Source organism: Phoenix dactylifera, chromosome 2, assembly GCF_009389715.1.
Source record: "Phoenix dactylifera cultivar Barhee BC4 chromosome 2, palm_55x_up_171113_PBpolish2nd_filt_p, whole genome shotgun sequence".
Taxonomy (NCBI): Eukaryota; Viridiplantae; Streptophyta; class Magnoliopsida; order Arecales; family Arecaceae; genus Phoenix; species Phoenix dactylifera.
In genome coordinates, this window is record NC_052393.1 from 1,364,954 (window position 1) to 1,387,555 (window position 22,602).

Sequence of the window (22,602 nt, forward strand, 5' to 3'; positions counted from 1 at the left end):
TTAAAGAATAGAAACTTAAGTTAAAACAATATCCATACTGCACAAGATTTTAAGAAATATTGATATACATATATCTTATGCAAATCCTCAAAATATATTTAATTTTATGCAAGAGTAAGATCATTTTCTTTTTTCCCAACTTATAGTGAGCAAACCATGCATGGGAACATTGCACTGCAGTTGTATAAATTTAACATAAATTGCACAAATATAATATATATCTGTGGTAAGTTAGTTGGATGCATTTGGAGATCAATCTGGGGAATTTGTTTTTTTTTTTTGGGAAAATTTGTTTGGAAAGCCTTTAAACTCCCGTGTGAGATGCAGTGGGAGGGCGGACGCATCACCGACCGGAGGGGATGCTCCAGGAGAAAGTCTTGGGGGGGCAGCCTCTACAAATCATAATCCTCGGAAGATATTAGCTGCTGGCCACAGGCGCGGGTCCACTAAATGGACGGTCGAGATTTCCCATCGCTGTTAGGCGATCGAGGATCCACCGTCCATCATCTACGAAGGTTCGTTCCCATATCGAACGAGCAAACAAACTAGGATTAAAAAGAAAAAAAAAAGAAGAAAAAAAAAAACGCGAGACGACGGGATCAAAGCCGAGAAAAAGAAGAAACCCTCTCGTTCTTCTCTCTCCATCGGCGAAACGTCTCGGATCGATCGCGTGCGGGAGGACGCCGAGCTCTCCCCGGCCAAATCCCAGAACCCAAACCCTAATTCCGGTCTCTCTCTCTCTCTTCGTTCACGTTTGTTGATGAAGGATTCGGAGGAGATCGCTCCTCCCTGATTGATCATAGATTCGGGGTGAGTACGTACATCCGAGGTTAATTTTTCTTCCTTTTCTTCTGTATTCGTCTGTTTTTTTGGTTATTGCGAAGAATCTTGGCTACTCTGATGATCGCCATTCTCTTCTTCCCCATCCGGGAAAAAAGGGGTTTTTTGGTGCTTTGTTTTGGCTAGCTGGAATTAGGGCTTCTTTCTGTTTTACCAATTGAGGAGTATACTTGGGATTTTTTTTTCTTGAAAATATAGCGCTGCCAAATCATGAATTGAATCGGACTTTCTATCGTTATTTTTTTTTTCTTTTAGGTCCAGTGCTTCGATGCTTTTACTTTCTGGGATCCTGTCATTTTAACTCCAGGATCCGAAGTAGCTTAAGTTGCATTTCTTAAGTTCTAGGTGGAATTTTTTCGTGCACCATTTTGGACTTCATGATGACTGAAATAGGAAGAGCCAAGTCTAGAAAGTTATGGGGCTTCAAACCTGATTAGGTAGCGACGTCTTGAACAGGCAACCAGCACGTTGAGTCATGCTTAAAACATGCGGCAAACTTTGTATAGTACAAGATTTTAGATTTTCTATATTGTTTCAGTGATTCCTCGCGTCAAGCTTGCCCTTGTGCTTGTTTAGGACCCTAAACAGTCCTATCAAAATCTAGCACCAATCAGAATGTTTTCATATTTCATTGCATTCTTTGCAATCAAACTGGATCATAAGCATTATTCCTGTCTTAAACATATATTGACCTTTCAATTTGGACAAAGGCTGAACCATGTAATTCAAGACCATGGTAACAGATACAATAAGAACTATATTTCCAAGCATGCTCAGTCCAATTAGCACCATCAAACTCAGTCATGATGTTCTTTCCAACTCTGTCATGTATACGGTCTTATTCCATGCTTCAATAAATAGCAGGTGGAGCAAAGAAGCAATCTGAATTTTGACATCCAATAAAGAATGTAAAAATTGCTAAATTACTTGTATGCAAGTGACACTTTTTAATTTGCTAGCATGGTCATAACCAGCCAAGACTGGCACTTGTATTTGAACCATAGATTGCAGGATATGGAAAATGAGCGAATGGGAAATTTATTATGATGATTGAAAACAAAACAACCTACGGAGATGTCCTCAAAGATCTAGTTTCATGCGATCCTTAGAAAGTTGAAGCGCACTAGTTGATATGACTTTAGTTGGATAGGACTTATTACCACTTAGCTAATGAGGACTGAAGGAAGCATACAGTTTTCTTAGCTTGAGTGCCTCTTGATTCTGTCATATCATTCACTATCCAGCCGATAGAATTTCTTGCATTGCAAGATCCATCTAGCCTTTGGATTTGTCTTCACTATTCGACATTATAACATTAACTGGGATCTAAGTATCATATACCATGCTCGTGCTAATTGTGGCCCATCACACATTTGTGCGATGCTAATCAAGATGCAAGGGTGCTGTTTCCGAGAATAGGGTTAATGTTTTTCCATGCTGTTTGGCATGCACTGGTACTGAACTACATGCATGACACGATGCTGAGCGTTGTACCATGTGTGCATCTTGCTGGTGCAGACCTATGTATTATGGTTGCTCGAGCTTTTGCTACATTGTGGAAATGAACTAACTGCCTTTTGTCTCACATTTTTATGTGCTCCTTTGCTGCAATAATGCTTTTTTATGTATGTCCTGTTCCTTATACCATCCAGTTAGACATATTTTGCAAATTGCTTTAGAATATTTTTTTTCTTCTAAATCTGATGGTGACCCACATGACCTGACAAGGGAAGAGGAACTACCACTTTCTGATTTACCACCCACATGTTGGCATTGCCTCTTTTCCAACTCCCACTTTGTGATCACGAGCACCGCCATTTCTCTTTGTCAAGATTCATGAACTTTACCATCTCTATCCTCATCACCTATGATTGCCAAGTCTCCACCTCCAGCAAATCTTATAGCTAGAATTATAGCGGCAAAGAATGGGACCTTAAAGGTACACTTGCTGTGCGGCTTGATATCATTTTCCTTTTTGCTTCTTCTTGGAGAGTAGGAGCTCATGCAAATGCATGTTTTCTAAAGATGCCACTTTGTCCTAAATTTGGCCACAATGTGCTTCACTTCATCTTCTTAACCTCGATATCCTTCAAATCTTCACTTTGTCGTCAACTATCTCGTCACCACTATCTTGTTGACTCATCTATTTCCTCCAGCATCTTGCTCTTCTCATAAGCTAATTGTTTGCGCTTTCTGTTTACTGTTTCATTTGAAACAACATGATATATGTTGGCATCAGATTTGCCTCAGATGATGGAGAACATAGTTTAAGATTGGTTGGTCATGCTTCAACAAGAAGCTGATATAAGCACCACACGAGGTTGAACACTAACCTCCAGTAGTAGAGATTGAACCAGGTGTTAGCTATGAGTAGCTTTTGTGATTGAACAAAGTACAAAGTGGTATAAATATATTTGCCTGTATTTTATTGGACATGTGTCAACCTGTATTCTATTGGCCATACGGGTGTACTCTTGAACTGAATACATGATACATGTGACTGCTGAGCACAGGTAGTGATTGAATTGACAGATGCAGTTTACTGATTGTTTTATGTATTTGTATACAATGTATTATGCTGCATATATTTCTGTACATTGTACTTGAAAATATAATAAGTACTTGGTTCATGAGTGCAAGAATGCTGGTTTTTGTGGATTCAAGGCATTGATAGGGTGTTAAAATGTGCCTATCTCAAACATTTAATAAGATGTTACCACATAATTGAAATGTTTTTACAATATAGTAAATACAATTAACGTAAAATGCACATTCAAGCAGCCAATGAACAATGTGGGGTTGTTATGTACCTCCATTACAGCTGTTTCAATGATGTGATATGTGTATTTGAATAAGTGCATATTTATTAACGTGTAAATATTTCTTTTTTAAATACTACGTAATAGTTAATGTTCAAATTGCATATTTGTTGTTTTGCAGATAACAACATTATTTAAATCACTAAAGAACAAACTTTATGCCATTATTCCCAGAATCTAATCATACTTTTTCTAGCCCGTTAGTTCAAAAAAGTTGTTTGCAAATCTTTTGATTTCAATACCATATTTAGATTTTTCATAAGATTGAATTTCTTTTTTTGGCTCATGGAAATGGATCTCTTGCAGTTGAGGCTATTTATCTTAAAAAGGGCACTCAATTAAGATAGGTTTCAACTCTTTGGGAAGATGATTTGTTTTATGATGGTGGTTTTTTGATTGATTATCATAAGTAAATCCCAGTAACACTTATTGTTATCTTTTGTTTTACATAGAAATCTTTGGAGCTGAAGGCTAAACATTACTAGTTGATGATTTCAAGGAGCTCTACTTACTCTCCTTTAAGACCATGTTGGACCAACTTCGAGGCTTCATTGATTTCCTTATGCTTTTTTATCCGAGATCTGCATTTTGAAGTAGGAAATGCTGGTACATTGAACATGCACAAACTTATCCACACTTCTACAAAACCTATATATGTCAATAAAGAAACCAAGGTTACGCCATGTAGTTCTATTCTTGTCACATAAAAATCGACATCTTTAATTTGCTAAATGAAACATTGTTCAAATATGGTAACCAAAAAGAGTGGGGAATTGTTTACCATCGTTAAGAGCCTCTTGATTTGGTCCATAATGTTACCATCAATTGTGCCAGCAGTCAGTGCCTTCTTATCATATTACAGCCTCATTATTAATCAAGTAGTATGACCAATTTTTAGACCTCTTTTAAGCGAAATCTTAAGTGGCATATCCGTCATAATTCTTAAAATTTTATAAAAATCTGTAAGAGAATGTCATCGGATAAGTTTTCCCTACTGATTTAGATTGTATATGGTGTTTTGAGCTTGTTGATTTAGTCTTGTGTGAATTCATCATTAATCTCAACAAAGTGGTGCCTCACATTTGTAACCAGAAGCACCACCACTCAATTAAAGTAATAGGAACACAATTAATCCCAAATGGATTCTATACTAGGTTATTATGTATTTCTTAGAATTTTGTTGGAATCTACAGTGAATTGTGTTGAAAGCCATTGACTCTGAATTGCATGGCAAATAGTTTTCCCTGACCTATTTTTCCCTCTTCACATCGGATGGTAAGCAAGAAAAAGAGATTTTCCACATGCAATGCATGTGCATGGCCTAGTATTACCCTAGTGCACAAAATTCAACTTACTTCCCCAGTCATGCTAATTTAAGGTCTTGTGGATTCGCTCATTTATGTGGTTCTTTTAGCATTTTAACTCAGGCATTACACATACCTCACTAGAAATATTTAAATATTGCATATTGATGTTGTTAAATTATGAAATATCTGAATATTTCATAAGAGTCCAGCGTGCACGTGCTGGACTCTGGGGCTTTCCCATTATATAGTAGTAGATGTCAAGAGATCAAGTGAAAGGCTCATTATAGGATAATCATTAGGAGTGTCTGAGGGGCCAGAAACAGGAAGTGATTATTTTATGAAAAGTTTAGAGCGATCAACCTTATATATCCTTCCAACCAAGCAATTTTCTTATTTATGTAATGGTGTATGAAGAAAGAAGGTTCATGTTATATAACTTAATTTTGTTTCTACTCAATACTAAGCTATCCTAAGATTATTGCCTTAATAAATTATTGCAATTTCTACCCTTACTGCATATTTTTGGATTTAACACTACGGTATATTTGTAAGCTTGGTTTAAGAGTTACTTGCATTTGTTATCTGTAGCCTTCATTTTTTTCCCTCTGCGTTTGTGCTGAAGATGCTAGCAATGATATTTTTATTTCTTTTCAGCGATTCTTTTGAATATCTGAGGCTACTGTAGCATCTTCATTCACTTTCTTAGCTGGTCTCCATACCATGCACGTGTTTTTGCAATTAGTGACTGTATGAGTATGGCGATGGGGACGAGTGAGCAGCATTTACCGGCTATATTAGAGAATATGCCTAACAGTAATCAGCCTTTGACTCATCATATATCATCTTCCTCGGCCATTGGTACCATGATACCAACACCTGGTATGCCCCAAGGTGGATGCGCAAACTTGGTAGTTTCTTGTTCTTCTGACAGTTCTATTATTACTACTGTTGGTGCTGGTATGGTGCCACGGACCACAGTCGGCTCAGGAACCTTGCTACCGACTGCAAATGGATCAGCTGGTTTAAAACGCAATCCTTCGCTGAATGCTGTCAATGGTAATTATAGTTTTGTACATCATTACCACATGCTTTTAATGTAATTATACAATCTTAGGCTAATGGTGACTGTATTTGGTTGTGTAGGGCCAGGTCTCAATGGGTACCAGACTGCCAATGCTGCTGTTGGGTCTGGCGGTGGAAATAGTATAATATCGTCAATTGGCATGGTACAACAGTCAAGTCAGATGATTCCAACTCCGGGTTTGTCAAGTCAGATGATTCCAACTCCTGGTTTTAATAATTCAGTGCCACTTATGAGTTCTGATTGTTCAAATGGAGGTGCATTTTCTAGAGCCCAGACTACTACTGTCTCAAACCAACAGAGACAAAAGCAATACATTGCCAATCAAAATAGGCGTGTATTGCATAGTCTTGGAGGCCCAATAGGAGCTGGAATGAGGTCCAACATTCAGCACAAGCCTTCTCTTTATGGGTTTCCAAATGGAGTCATGGTTGGTGGCTTAGGGTTGGTAGGTAGTAACATGCAACTGGTGAATGGGCCTGCAGTGTCTGAGGGATACCTAAGTACTGCATCTTATAGTAGCTCCGCAGAGCAGCATTTTGATCAGCAACACCACCAACCAATGATATCGAGTAAACTCTTCCTCCTTTCCTTGCCCTTATCCTCACAGATGTTGCGTTCGTGCTTTTGTCTGTGCAAGCTTCCTAGTTGCTTATGGCCTTCTCGTGTGCTTTATCTGCTTGCTTGTGCTTTGTTCTTGTTGTTGTAATTGTTGATTATTTTGTCAATGTCAGAATTTTCATTAACATTCTTGCTTTTACAGCATCATCATCACAACAGATGTTACCTATAACAGGTGATGGATATACATCAGTTTCAGAAAACATGTGTGGCACTGCATCATCTGCTTTCTCTAGTATGAATAACCAAAATATGAACTCCACAACCTTGCGTTCCAAATTACTGCTAGGTCAACATCCAAATTTGGAATCGATGCAACAGACTGCACATATAAAACCTCAAATTCTTGATCATTCACAGAGGATGAATTTCCAGTCACCTCAGTCAACTAGAGAGCAGATTATGCTGTCACAGCATCAAATGCAAAATTTTAAGCACCTTCAGCTCCAACAGCAGTCTAACCAGCATTATGCAAGGATTGCTCAAAACCAGCAGCCTCAACAGCGGCAGCAGCACCAGCAACTTATTTCAAAGACTGATGTGCTGCAGTCCTCTATGACTCCTAGTCTTGAAGGACAGCTTATGCCAGACCAAGGTCTTGATTCCCATAACGATTTGTTGCTCCCACAAGCTGCTGAGCGGTTTGATTTTTCAGAATTAGGAAGTCGGTACTGCCGGGGCACTTCCAATGGTGAACATTCTAAGGGTGCTGAGTTGGTTGGTCTGTTACCTCAAGATTTCCCTCCCTCCTTTTCACAGGGTTCAGAACTGCTGTTGCCTCCACATCGACAGACTTCTGGATCTGTAAATGAGTTTAGTTGCCTCTTTAATGGACCACAATCTGATGCACTCCAGCATGGCAATTGGCAGCCTCAACAAATACAGAAACTTCAAATGGGAGATAAGTCTTCCTTTGGACAGTTCATTGTGGAGGAATTTCATCAGAGAATAACAGAACAGGAGGAAGCTCAACAATCTTGTTTCTCCCCGGAGGGTTCTATCAATGGTCATGCTGCTGTTACAAAAAGTGCTGCATTGTCAAAATCTTCAAGTGGGGTCCATTGTGGACCTGGAAAAAGTACAAATGAACAAAACTATTACAACCAAAGGAGGTGGATTTTGTTTTTGCTCCATGCTCGTCGGTGTTCGGCTACAAAGGGAGCATGCAAAGAAGTCAACTGTATAACAGTTCAGAAGCTATGGATTCATATGCAAACTTGTAATAATGAAAAATGTAATTACCCTCGCTGCTGTAAGTCTAGAAAACTTTATCAGCACTATCGTGTTTGCCGTGCAGTAGATTGTCCCGTCTGTGTTCCTGTAAGGGATTTTATAGCAGCCAACTGTAAGACAAAGACTTGTCCTCCAGCAGATACTGATTGTGCAAATCAGGTGAATGGCTCTTGGAGAACTTCTGATGATGCAGGTGCCGACAGGTTGACGTGTAAGTTGCGTAGATTGCCTGTTGAAACTTCTGATGATCCACAATCTCTGTCAAAACGTGTGAAGATGCACCATAATCTCCCCTCAGTTGTACCAAAGAGGGAAAAATTTTCAGTTTCTGGTCCCCTTGTGAATCACTCTCATACTTTCCAGGAGGGACATCCCCAAGAGTGCCAACAGGCTGAGACAGCCGTGACTATTAAGTCTGAGGTCATTGAAATGAAGCCTGACTCATCCATAGGTTTTGGACAACAAAATTCTCCTGTATGTAGCAACATAATTGGTGATGATTCAATGAATGCACATGCTGCAAAGCCTGATAGTGAAAGTCTTCTCCAAAATGAAGTTGATGGTTGTGCCAACCAAGAAACCAATCTGGCTGAGAAAGAGATTGACCAGACTAAGATAAAAGCTGAAAAGGAAGGAAATGCCGCACCAATTGATCCTGGAAGTGGAAGTAAATCAGGTAAACCAAAGATAAAAGGTGTATCTTTGACTGAACTGTTCACCCCGGAGCAGATCAGGGAACACATAACCAGTCTGAGGCAATGGGTTGGCCAGGTTAGCTATTTTATCAGATATTCCGTCTCTTTTCATCTATAATAATTTATCTATTGCGTTTAGGGTCTATCTAATGCCTTTTTTTTCACTGGTATGCTATTTGTTCTTGATCCATTCAGACACATCAGAAATGCAGTTATCTTTATTTTTAGTTTCCTCTAAGTTTGTTCCTGGTGTTTAAAACAGTTTTAAACTCTCTCTCTCTCCCCCCTCCCTCTCAGCTCCTGTCGGTTCATAACGAGAATAGTTAAATTTTGATTTGATGGGTTATTCCCCTTAGTACTATGCATAGAAGGGGGTGCCATATGAGATGAAAATCTCACTGGATGATTGAGTGGGGTCACTGCTCTAAGTTCAGGTGGTCAAATCTTTCCCCAACCTTGTCCTCCTTTAGGGATCTGCTCCAGGTGCGTGTCTTTCGATGCTTGCTTTCTTAGTAAGCCTATAGCCTTAGCCCTAGCTTCAACTTCTTTGTAAGTCTCTTTCATCGTCTCTCTCTCCATGCATGTATGTGCATGTTTTGACCAGTACAGAGCTAACCTTATTGGTGATTTGAGATTTTTCAATATGGGGATATTAGACGACTAGGCTAGCATTTATAGAATTTCAGTCAAAGAATTCAGTTAATGATGTTTGGAGCTGAGAAGTTGCAGTGTTTCTATTATGTTAGAATTAAGTCATCAAACTGTAGCAAAAGGATTGGTTGTTGAACAGATTTATGGACAATTAACTAGCTTAGAAGTACACTCCCTCCATTTGGGGTTTCTTATCCTGCAGATATAGGCCTTTGTGTGTCATGACTCACGATCTAACAAGTGTATCTTTACAGTTGCTGCATGGCGGGTTCTCTCTAGAGGGGTGAAAGAGAGGTTATGGGGCAGTAAGCAACTTGTTAAACATACAAACTTTGTAAAACTAGGGAATTGGGTAAGGTTTGGATTAATGGACAAAAATTATGAGTATTGCACTTTTGGTAAATGCTCATGAAGACTTGTTGAGGAAGGCTATATGCTCAGAGAGTTATGGGGTTCAAGCAACCTTTGCTAGGAGGCACCTTACTGGTGATGTATGTTGGTAGGTACCTATGCTTCAATTTGTTTTCCAATAGTTTGACGTAAATATAGGGAAAAGAAGAGAGGGTACATAAATGGGACTATGGGAGGCTGGTTTGCTCCATTCACACATTATATCCAGATATTGGTGTTGAATGCTAATGGTGGGAAAGAATGAATCTTTGGAACTGCATTCTTGATCTAGGCTATCCAATGCGCTACCCTGACATCCTTAAGTGCTATTTAAATTGTTATTGATTTTGGTAAATTGTTATTTAACTTGTAGGAGGTAGTTAATGAGATTCATGAGTTTTGGGTGCACTTGGCATCCCATCCATGGACCAGGAACTGATCCCAATCTCTAGGTCTCATATCCTTAGCTTGACAGAGCTCTAGTAGAGTTCGTTACGGGTCTCCAGTAGTTCCTGCCCGATATCCTTTACTCTATAATTAAATATCAGCTCTATACCTTCTATTATGTTCAGGCATTCATGAGAAGAAGGAGGGGGGGGGGGGGGGGCTGCTTTTTTCGTGTGTTCTCTTGTCTTGAAGAGAATCTGTAAGTACTATGATACTTGATAGACATGCCATCGCTGCTCTTCCAACAGAGGAAAACGACATAAATTTGGCAGATGTGAAGATGTACTTAACATATTGCATGCACTACATTTTCATTTTTTTTTTAAATTTAGCATTTGACTGTTGCATGATGCCAGAGGTCATCTAGTATTATCCTTTTACCAGAATTTCATTACTTTTTTCATATTCATCTTTTATTTTTTTCTTTTTTTTAACCCCCTTTTTGGTTCACAGAGTAAAGCCAAAGCTGAGAAGAATCAAGCACTGGAACATTCGATGAGTGAAAACTCATGTCAGTTGTGTGCAGTGGAAAAGCTCACATTTGAACCCCCTCCAATATATTGCACACCATGTGGTGCTCGCATTAAGAGGAATGCAATGTATTATACCATAGGGAGTGGTGATACTCGGCACTACTTCTGTATCCCATGTAATAATGAGGCTCGTGGTGACACTATTGAGGTTGATGGCACTGTATTCCCAAAGGCCAGGCTTGAAAAGAAGAGAAATGATGAAGAAACTGAAGAATGGGTAAATCCATACTTCTCACTGGGAGGTTTTGCATGCGTTTTCTTTTTAGGGGGGTTGGGGGGGGGGTGGTGAGGGGAGAGATTGAGGCAATAAATTGCACATGCAATTACTTATTACTGTCTTTGCCCATTGCAGTGGGTTCAATGTGATAAATGTGAAGCCTGGCAACATCAAATATGTGCTCTTTTTAATGGCCGAAGAAATGATGGAGGACAAGCAGAATATACTTGCCCTAATTGTCACACAGAGGAGGTAGAAAAAGGAGAACGCAAGCCTTTACCACAAAATGCTGTTCTTGGTGCAATAGATTTGCCAAGAACTATTCTTAGTGATCACATAGAGCAACGACTTTTTAGACGACTCAAGCAGGAGAGGCAAGACAGGGCAAGGCATCTGGGAAAAACTTTTGATGAGGTAATTTTGATTTAGGTGGCATCATAACGACATTGATTTTATTTCCAATGAACCTGATACCAGATTTGATGTGCATGCTATTGTTATGTACAGTATCTGAATGTTCATATGAGTTATCCGCAGTTTAGCCTCATCAGTTTCTTGCATTTTAAAGCCCCGATCTACTACATTTCCTTTCTTTTATGCTCCTGTCAAAATATTTCTAAGGATGCTTGTCTATACCAATCAGACTGACACTCCAAATAAAAATTTCACCAAATTAAAATGATGTGGCATGCCTATATAATAGCAGACTATATACGTTGTCTAAATCAGCTGGATGTTATAACTTTTAAAAAATGCTACTATTATATGCCAATGCTTCACACAAGAAAGGAATTGCAAGCTAGATATTCTGTCCACTTTAATTGTGGATTTTTGTTGAAGAAATAATAAATTTTTACTCTCTCTCTCTCTCTCTCTCTCTTCCTCCTGTATGTTGTCCATGAACTTTTTCCTTTTTTAGGTGAACGTTGTTCATGAACTTTAGACCAGCTATAAGCTGCCCATTCTCCTTCTAAACATCAACTGCTTCCTTAACAATTACTGTGATAGCAGGCGAGAAATTGAAATGATCATCTCACTTTGTATGCTTAATACCTTTCAGCAAGAACTACTCATTTTCCACTTTCCACATTCTCTATACTATTGGTAATCATTTGTATGTAGCATTATCAGGTCATTAATAATATTTCATTCTTGAAATAGGTCACAACCATTTCTTGTTACGGATATTTGCATGTATACCGTCCAAAAATTCTTTACTTCCTTATTTACCCCTTGTAAAGTTAAGCGTGCATACATATCCTTCCAAAAGGTTGAATAACTTGCATATAAGCGCCTTCGAGTATTCAAAATTTGTGTATATTTGTTTCCACAATTTAAAAATTGCATACATGCCTCTACAATTGAATGTCATCTTCCAAAATTACAGTAATGTCACTATATGTTTACCCTTTTATCCCTTCAGGGATTTTTGCATGTATATTTTCTAGAGGCACTTAAAATTACAGACATATGTTAGTATGAAATTTCAAAAAATTATGTATGATAATTTGGTGAAGTAGTAAATGAACAAGTTGATTACCTTTTAGCCCACCAAATAAAGTCTAGAATGATGAAATTTTATACAACATGGCAGGAAGGACATTTATGCGAATAAGGGATTTCCTTTAGGGTATATTGGCAAAATCTCTTCTTCCTATGCCACCATGCTTTTCTTCCATGTTTTATCTAATGAAATAAATCCATGAACTGCATCTAACTGCTTTTATATACTGGCTGGTCTAGGCATCAGTATTAGTTTCTGCATGAGAGCATTTGTATTTCAGTATATTTAGCCCGCTATTTGGACAGGGTAGCAGATAATTTCCAATGACCCTCTGGCAATTACTGCTGCAAGTGGACTTGCTTTTCTTGTTCTTCTTGCTTGCATACGACATGCACACATGCATATACATACGTATGCAATTGTGATATTTTGAAGGTGAAGGTTGAAAACAATGTTTTTTTTCATATTTTTTCAGAAGGGTGTATACAAAAGCTCTTCTTCCTATAGGGCTGTTAACGAGCCAAGCCGAGCCCGAGGAGAGCCAAGCCCGAGCCTCCTCGGGCTTGGCTCGGCTCGTTTCACAAAATCAGGCTCGGGCTCGGGCTCGGTACCGAGCCCTGTATTGGGCTCGAGCTTGGGCTTGCTTGGCACAGCTCGGCTCGGGCTTGAGCTCGTAAAGCTCGTTTGCCCGAGTCCGAGCCCGCCCCATCCCCATCCCCATCCCCGACTCCGAGCTCGGTTCATCGTCGGAGAGAAGGATGAAGGAAAGAAAGAAAAGAAGAAGAGAAGAAAGAAGGAAAGAAAGAAAGAAAGAAAAGAAGAAGAGAAGAAAGAAGGAAAGAAAGAAAAAAGAAAAGAGAAGAAAGGACTCACCGGTTCGTCGTCGCCTGCGGTGGCTGCCGGCTTCAGCCGCGAGCACCACCGGCACGGGCGTTGGCCGCTGGTGCCGCAGGCCATGGCCCGACCTTCCTGTGCGAGGGACTCCTCCTCTGATTCGCCGGTGGAGGAGGGCTTCTCCTCCCCTCCTCTGTTGCCGGTGGAGGAGTCGGCAAAGAGAAGAAAAGAAAGGGGGGAGAAACGGAGAAGAAAGAGGGGAAGGTTCTGGAGAAACCGAGAAGAAAGGAGAAGAAAAGAAAAAGAAAGAGGAGGGAACGGGTTAACGGGTTGAGTCCGAACCTGAACCAATCCAATCCGATTTAAAGAAATTAAATGGATTTGGGTTAGCTCGGGTTGGGTCTGATCTAAATCCAACTAGGTTCAATCATATTGGGATTTAAATTGATTAAGCCAAATAAAATTTAATTGGGTTGAGTCCAAGTTTCATTGGGACCTAATTAAATTGTTAATTGGACTGAGCCCTCATTTGGGCTCGTGAGTTGCTCGGGCTCGGGCTCGGATTTAAATGAGCCGAGTCCGAGCAGCTCGGCCCGTTAACAGCCCTATCTTCCTATATTTCCATGCTCTTTCTTCCATTTTCTAACTAATTAAGTATTACCATGAATTACATCTTATGCTTTTATATACTGTTGGTCCGTGCATCAGTATTAATTTTTGCATGGCAGCCTTTACTGTGCAGTATACTTGGCCTGCTATGTAGAGAGGGAATGCAGTATACTTGGCTTGCATAGGCCCATCTTGCCTGACAAGCTCTATGTGATAAATTTGGTTTATCTGTTTGCAAGTGTTATATCATCTGTATTATTGTTTCCTGCTATTTTTAGTAGAATGTTTGGTTTTGTTATGTATCACTTTATCTAAATGCTCGTGATGATGAGAACAATTCCCTGTTTAGGTCCCTTGTATATTGTACCTTAATGTGGATCTGCTTGATAATTTTGCTGCATCACCTAAATTGCTACCTTTCATTTCATTGATCTTGATGGAGTTCCAGTGCAAGAGATCTAGCATGCAATGATTTTAGGCAGCAACTGTCATAATATTGGTTGCTTCCATTTCAGATACCTGGGGCAGAAGGACTTGTGGTTAGAGTTGTATCATCAGTTGACAAAAAGTTGGAAGTAAAACAGCGTTTTTTAGAGATTTTTCGGGAAGAAAACTATGCGACAGAATTCCCATACAAATCTAAGGTAATTTATTCTTAATTTGGCTCCAAATTTGTCACCAGATAAATTCCTTTTCTTTCTTATAGTGAAGATTACTTGAGGGACATGTCTTGGACTCATGGATTGTATCAGTGGCTATTAGAATCTTATATGGTGTATTTGTTTGTCCAGGTCATATTGTTGTTTCAGAAGATTGAAGGTGTAGAGGTATGCCTATTTGGCATGTATGTCCAAGAGTTTGGTTCGGAATGCCAATTTCCTAACCAACGTCGTGTCTATCTTTCGTATCTGGATTCTGTCAAATACTTCAGGCCTGAAGTAAAAACAGCGACGGGGGAAGCTCTACGTACCTTTGTCTATCATGAAATTCTGGTACTTCAGGACTTTACAAGTCTACCTAGATGCTTATTTATGTTTAGGTTACCTTAATTTTTGATCACTATAATGATGTGCATGTATGCTGAGCTTTGTGGGTGTGTGCATGTGCGGATGCCTGTATGCTTTTGTGGATAGTCAAACTAGTTTGTGTTTTTCTATTAATTTATCAATGACAATCTATGTTGTCTAAGAAGCGTGGTGCATATGCATGTGTGGTTGCATATCTAGGTTTGTTTGTTGCATGTGCAAGTGCTCATGCATGTCTTTTGTGGTTGCATGGATGGTTTAGCTTGTTCATGTTTCTATCAATTTATCAGTAATGATTCTATGAAGTTATCGGTAATGATCAACATTTTTCTGGGGAGAATGCAGGTGCATGTGTATGTGGAAGTCTGTGCGTGTCTCTGTGCATGTTGATAGTTAAACCCACCCTTAAAAAAATGTTGATAATTAAACCTGTTTGTGCTTCCATTAATTTATTGGTGATGGTCTATAATTTTTGGGATTTAATTGTGACTTTTGTGCTTCATTTGTATATTTCTATAGATTGGATATCTTGAGTACTGCAAGAAACGGGGTTTCACTAGTTGCTATATATGGGCTTGTCCTCCTTTGAAAGGTGAAGACTATATCTTATATTGTCATCCTGAGATTCAGAAGACACCAAAATCTGACAAACTACGGGAGTGGTGAGACATTGCTTCTAATAATTAGTTCTGTCTTTTGAGCAATAGACGTTGTTTTCTAATATTGCACGTATGCTTAACACATCTAACTTGATGCATGGATTGGCAAAATATATACTGCAGGTATTTATCAATGCTTCGGAAAGCTTCCAAGGAAAACATAGTTGCTGATGTCACTAATTTTTATGATCATTTCTTTGTAAGTGCCGGCGAGTGCAAGGCTAAGGTAACTGCTGCTCGTCTGCCATATTTCGATGGCGATTATTGGCCTGGTGCTGCAGAGGATATGATCAATCAACTTCGTCAAGAAGAGGATGGAAGAAAACAGCAGAAGAAAGGGAAAACTAAAAAGACTATAACAAAAAGGCAACTAAAAGCTGCTGGTCAAGCTGATCTTTCTACCAATGCATCTAAAGATGCTCTTTTGATGCAAAAAGTAATTTTTCCTGTGATTTTGTCCTTACAGTTGTTGGTTACCATTGTAGGGAGTGAAAATATCTTCTTCATAGCTTTACCTCTTGATCTTTAATGCCCTGCGTGCAAGTGGGCAGTGACTTAATGGTGTTGAGCCCATTGGATTGTGATAGGCTGATTGGTGGCTGGTCAATGGCCCTTCAACTTGCTTACCTGACTGATTCCACCCCCCCCCCCCCCCCCCCCCCCCCCACCTAATGTCACAGTTTTTTTACCTTTTGTTCTTTTTAGTGTCTTCAGAATCATCTGACCTTGAGTTTCTTGACATATTCCTCATTTTTATTTTTATCATACTGAATTATTTCTTGCACAGCTTGGTGAAACCATCTTTCCTATGAAGGAAGATTTTATTATGGTCCATTTGCAGCATGCATGCACGCATTGCTGTCTACTTATGGTGTCTGGAACACGCTGGGTTTGCAATCAATGCAAGAACTTCCAGCTTTGTGACAAGTAAGTCATTTTCCAGTTATCTTATTATCTTGTGGACCAATTTGTTATTCGTCATTATCCTGTGTAATCATGCTTCCGGAAGGCACATCAGCGTGCAGTCAGTGCCCATCCTCAGTAGACACTGCAAGAATGATTTATTTAAAATATCACTACTCCCAGATTGCTAGATGTGATGGACTAATAATTTTATTCGATTGCCTTGTTACTATCCTATAACTGTTAGATACTTGTTCCATTTCTATTCACGTTCAAATATTATTTTTCATTTTTTGAGGTTGATAATAGAAAAGGTGTTTATGTTATTTGAATTTTGCTGGTTCAACCATAGGGGATTGAGATCTAAGTTGCAGGAACAAAATGTCTTTAGTTCGTTATTTTAATAATATGACTGACGGCCGCGAGTGAAGGCCTGATTCTGTCAATTGGCAAGACTTTCCCACCTCAGCCTGTAACTTCTCCTTGCACTAACTGGTTGCCAATTATATTCCACTAGAATTGTATTTGGTAACTATTACATTTGTTTCAATAACTTTTACTGTTTGTTATTTTTGTTCTCCAGGAAGCTATAATTCGTAAGTTCGTTTTCCCCTCTAGAATTCGAATATGACAGAATTCATCTTGTATTTGATCATTGCCTTGTCTCTTGTTCTAGAGGCTACTTCCGAAGTCTTGTTTTGAACTAATTAAGTGGTACTGAATTGGAGAGCGAAAGAAGAAGGAAAGAACAGTAATTGCATTAATCTCAGCAAAACTGCTATTCTCCACTTAAATTCTTTCATAATCCCAACTAAATATCAAGGACTTTAAAGACCAAACATGTTTAGATGACCATGATTGCGTTATAAGGGTGGGTTAGCCTGTAGGAACAAATGACCTATTTTCTTCTTCCTCTCTTCTGTTCCCTCATTTTGCCCCTTTATAGATCTGTTCTCCATTTTTTTCTCTATCTTTATGGTGCCCAAAAGTCTCTTCCTGCTAGGAACAACATAATTGTGCAGCATGCAGAATACAGTTACTGCTGTAAGAATTATGAAGCCGTTTGGTTTTCTATTATCAAAGTATGCTTCCACTGCCAAAGTTTTCTTTGCTGAGTGTTGCTTTTGATGAGTGGATGTGGGATAATCTCTTTTTTTCCGCCTTTCATTTTTGCTTTTTTTTATTCAATATGTCACAAGTATAAGTCTGTATAAGACTGGGTTTCCTTTGTAGGTGTCATGCTGCAGATCAAAGACTAGAAGAGAGGGACAGGCATCCTATCAATAGTAGGGACAAGCACATCCTTACTCCGGTGAGTTGCTGAATAACGAAGTCTCCTTATTAAATGTTACCACCTCATGTTCCATGTACATATATATGTAGAAAAACACAGGAACAACTATCAGATATGGGCCCTAATATGAAATGTCTGCAAGCAGGTTGAAATCAAGGATGTGCCTTCGGATACTAAAGATAAAGATGAAATCATAGAGAGTGAGTTTTTTGACACGAGGCAAGCATTCCTCAGCCTTTGTCAAGGAAACCATTATCAATATGATACTCTACGGCGTGCTAAGCATTCCTCAATGATGGTGTTGTATCACCTCCATAATCCAGCTGCACCTGCCTTTGTAACCACCTGCAATATCTGCCAGCATGATATTGAAACTGGTCAGGGATGGCGTTGTGAAACTTGCACTGATTTTGAAGTATGCAATGCGTGTTATCAGAAAGATGGTGGTGTCGACCATCCTCACCCGTTAACAAATAATCCATCCATTGCTGATCGTGATGCTCAAAATCAAGAAGCTCGGGAGAAACGAGTTCAGCAGGTATTTCCAATTTTTCATTTTATCTTTGAAATCCCAAAAGGATATCATCGTGATTCACTGGCTTGTTTCCCTTTTCTGGTCATCTTAAAAAGTTTGGATATCTTAGTTGTTTTACTTGTAATATATTGGTCAGCTTGCCCTTCTTTTTACATGAATACCGTTTCATTTTAAAGGATAATGTTGGCTGCAAACTTAGTGTAATAATCTTTACTCCAGTTACTGCAAAACATTGCAACATGAATTATGCAGTACTCTTTTGAATCAGGAGTCAGTAATAAGTAAATAAGGCACTTTCTTGGGGTTTGCTGGTTGATTTTTTTTCCCTAAATCTATTTCTATAGTGGGAATCACATTTCTGCTTCTCTGTGAATGGCATATTGAAAACCTTCTATATCATTACATAATTGAGATTGTAATATTCTTATTTGTTGAGTTTCAAATTTGGGCATGTTGTGGTAACTTGTCGGACTGCCCTGCATTATTTTAGTCTACTATTTTTTCCAGGAATCAATTGTTTGGAATTAGTTGATTATCTGTATAATTCTTGAAAACATCTGATTCTCTTTTAGTACTCCTTGGTAATTAGTGTAATACTGACTGCTAAATTTATTTCAGCAGTGAATTTAATTTCTTATTGTTCAAGATTGGCATATTTGAGACCCTTGCATATAGTTAGTACCTGAAATACTAAATGCTATTTAGCATGTTTTCTATGTGAGCATCCGACTGGACTAACTCTTGCTCATTAGTTTGACCTTACATTCCTTAACTCTGATAAAGAAACATCGAACATCCCCGTTCAATATTAGTAGCCTATCATCTGTTCTAATTTTTTGAATTTTTTTTTTCCTGCTAGTTTAGTCCTTGCTTGATTTCTTGTTTAGTATTGAATGTTGCTTTGCTAGAGGAGTATGATTATTTGATGAGTTGAAAGTGGCTGAATATCACTCTAGACCATATACATGCAAGGTGCATGTTGGAGAGTTAAAATACTACTGGAAATGAAATCAAATATCTCAGGTTAGGAAGCTTAGACACGTAGCTAGTTGAACAGTCAATTGTACAATTTTTATTTTATAACGCAGTCCAAATGTGAAAATAAAGAATAAAATGGTTTCAGTACAGTCGGTATGGTATCATCAGTATGCACTTGTATGCACTGGTACAAAGGGTTTCAGTGTCCCGGTTCCTGTAGCAGTGCCACTTTCGGGTCGGAGTGGTATGTTACTGATGGTAACATCCCATTGCGGTGAACCTAACATCTTGCATCTACAGTTAGGTTATGAGGAAAAGCCACAGCTGCCGATTTCATTCCTGAGATCACTTGCATTTTTGAATGCATACTCTATAATCTATATATTTAGCCTACTAAACTTTTGTCTGTTGCTTAGTCTTCCTTGTATCATTCCAAGTCCTGCAGTTGTAACTTACTGTTGTAGGTCGGCCTGAAGAGGCGTCGATAGATCTAAGGGATTAGAAAAGGACTGAGGTCTAAAACCACCTTCTTGTCCTGATACTGCAAACGGGGTAGAAGGGGCATTTTTTTTGGCCTTTTTAAAATTATGAAAATTTTTCAGAAAAATCTGTTTGAGGCTTTTGGAGGAGATATTGATCCTAGGTAAAGGAATACATAGTTGATTGGATGATCAGTGATGAACCGATGATCGGTAGTGGACTTGTAAGAAAATCTCAGGAATCTTGTGCAGATTCATGCAGAATCTTTAAAATATCCTGCAAATCTAATGTATTTTCTTCATAAGATCATTGAAAAATTATAGAAAAGAATGGATAGGATGAGGGCACTAACTTATTACATTAAAATATATGATTATTGTAATAAAGATCAGCGATAAAGATGCAGTAATATAGCACTTCGCATAAATATCATAGACATTAATGAGAAAAAGGAATTAAAGAAGGAAATGATGAAAGGGAGAGAGGAGAAGAAAGAACTTAGAAAGGGAAGGATAGAGGGGCTGAAACTGGCCTAGACTTTTTCTTCAAACAAAATAACTTTGATAAAATTCTAAAATTAGTTGCTTTAAATAGAACCTTTTTTGAAAGAACCTTGCTTTACATGGATGATAGAACCTTGCTTATTCTAAATTGCTTCCTGCTCAAGGAAGGGCTCTCAACTTGTTATGATGTTAGGTCTCTCTCAATATAATCCGGCACCAAAAAGAGTCCTCATTGATATAAAATTCTGCTGCATCCAAAACTTTCCAAATAACAGCTAAATAAAAGGGAAGAAAAGATACCATGAATCAGGACTCCTGAAATCTCTCCTTAAGGACTTTGAGAGCAAGTATGTCTTTTTTGGACCAAATCCTGGCCATTTTCAATTGCACTGGACACTGATATTGTCTGATTATGCTCCTAGCAGTTGAATTGAGTCCCAAATACTTTGGCACCAGGTTTTAAACACCGTTACTGAACCCTGCAACGGTTTTCCATTGGAATCATATGGTATCGGTACACAGTACTGGAAGTGTCGGGTTATGTACCGAGGCTTATCGATTCAAAAGGAATAAAAAACAACCAGGAACAACCAGTACGATTGGTTCAGTACTGTCGGCACCTATTTGTCCAGTCGGTATGTACCAGCACAACTGGTTTTAGCATCTTGAGCCCAGTTTTTTGTAGGAACATTATGGTACTGGTGATACCGTCCCATTCCGACACTACTGCAGTTCTTGCTTTGATGACTTGCTAATTTGATGATCTGAGCCTTCGGTTGGTCAGAACAGCCATCGTAGCACTTCCAGAGCTGATTCTTCTGGCTGTTGCATCCTCTCATAGGCATGAGCAGCTGATCTTCAACGATTGCTGCATCACGTACAATGACCATAAAGGAATGTTCAGTTCGTCATGATAATAAAAGAAAATGAATGGTTATTTGTTTAGGGCCCCCACAAGCACAGGCTGCTCTCTTATTTGTTGTTTATATTTCATTAATTGCTCGTGTTGCTTGGAAGATTTATTGACACACTCTTCATTTGAGAAGGGATATGCTTTGAATTATTTCACTGCAGTATGTCCGTAGATCTTACGATATATTAACTGCTGATATGAGCTTTCTAATTCGGGCAGATATGTATGTTTTGACTAACACAGTTAAGTGAAAGCCTTATGGTACTTGAAGCAGGGTAAACAAAGTACATATGTTGGGCTAAACCTTTCACCTGGATGACAAACTTTTAGGTCTTAGCACCTTTGGCATGATCTTTTCTCATGTTTTTAGGTTCTGCAGTGTTGTTGTGGAAGCACTGATTTCTGGTGGTGCAATTGAATATGATACACGGTCCTTTTTCTATTGTATTTTCACTATGCATTACTTGAAAACTTTTCTGTCAAATGTTATTTTTCGGACTTTCTTATAAACTTTTGCTTAGCATGAATTCTCGAAGTTTATGTCCTCATCAAATTTCTGGTGTTTTGGGCTTCAGCTACGGAAAATGCTTGATCTTCTGGTGCACGCCTCCCAATGTCGCTCTCCTCATTGCCCATATCCAAATTGCCGTAAAGTAAAAGGCCTTTTCCGTCATGGCATGCACTGCAAAACACGTGCCTCAGGAGGTTGTCAAATGTGCAAGAAAATGTGGTATCTGTTGCAAATTCATTCCCGAGCGTGTAAAGAATCGAACTGCCATGTACCACGATGCAAGTATGTTGAACAATTTATGATCTCTGACTTGTGTACATCACAGTGCCTTTTTCTGGTAACCAACCAAAATTGATCAACATTGACGTGTTTTTCATCCAGGGATTTGAAAGAACATATGAGGAGGTTGCAGCAACAAGCAGAATCCAGACGTAGGGCAGCAGTTATGGAGATGATGAGACAACGGGCTGCTGAGGTTTCGGGGACTGCCGAATGACTTTATCATGTAGTGAAATTTCCTAGGTGAAAGATTCGATGCAGGCTGATGCCTCCTGGACGCCCGAAGTAAATGGACAGTTCCATCAGGCAAAAGATTAAATAGAGGATTCAGCAAATCAGAGTCAGAGGAAGCTAATTGCCCAGCATGGACCAGTTGATTTCATGGGGAAACTGGACTTCCATCTTTATGTTCTTGGGGACAGAGGAGCAGCCAGTCTGGTATTCATTTTGAAGCTAACCATTTTCAGACAACCTTCAAAGGTAATTGTTCAGTCCTGACCTGACAAGGGTGATTCTTTGATTAGTCCTGCATTGTATTGCCGTCCATCATTGAATGGCAGTTGTATTATAGATGCCCTAATTTGTCGAAATGTAGCTGGAAACAAAAGTGCTTGTTTTTCCCTTCATGGTGGGGCGGAAGAAAGGGGGTAGACAGGCCCTGCATTTGTTGAAAGCTGTCCTTTTGTAAAATATTTTATATAAACGATAAAAAAATAAATAGCATGTTCATTTTGGCAGAAA

The 22,602-nt window shown here is 38.9% G+C and overlaps 1 protein-coding gene across 2 annotated transcripts; it reads left to right on the forward strand.

Moving 5' to 3' along the window:
- The first annotated feature begins 568 nt into the window (after window positions 1-568).
- On the forward strand, window positions 569-22,602 carry LOC103717600 (histone acetyltransferase HAC1-like). 2 transcript variants are annotated; one of them, XM_008806052.3, is made up of 15 exons: window positions 569-810; window positions 5,621-6,022; window positions 6,110-6,619; window positions 6,844-8,672; window positions 10,538-10,834; window positions 10,970-11,248; window positions 14,297-14,425; window positions 14,573-14,773; window positions 15,326-15,468; window positions 15,589-15,901; window positions 16,253-16,392; window positions 17,602-17,680; window positions 17,808-18,200; window positions 21,647-21,864; window positions 21,964-22,602. In XM_008806052.3, exons 2-15 carry the CDS (start codon window positions 5,716-5,718, stop codon window positions 22,076-22,078), a joined length of 4,953 nt encoding a protein of 1,650 aa, XP_008804274.1. In that variant the 5' UTR covers window positions 569-810; window positions 5,621-5,715; the 3' UTR covers window positions 22,079-22,602. The 2 variants fall into 2 exon arrangements, with proteins under 2 accessions (XP_008804274.1, XP_008804273.1); XM_008806051.3 differs by having other exon boundaries at window positions 570-810; window positions 6,811-8,672.

Coding starts and splice junctions, on each gene's coding strand:
- LOC103717600 (XM_008806051.3), top strand. CDS start 5,716: ATGAGTATGGCGATGGGGACGAGTGAGCAGCATTTACCGGCTATATTA. Junction 11,249..14,296: donor TGGGAAAAACTTTTGATGAG/GTAATTTTGATT, acceptor CTTCCATTTCAG/ATACCTGGGGCAGAAGGACT. Junction 15,902..16,252: donor ATGCTCTTTTGATGCAAAAA/GTAATTTTTCCT, acceptor TTTCTTGCACAG/CTTGGTGAAACCATCTTTCC.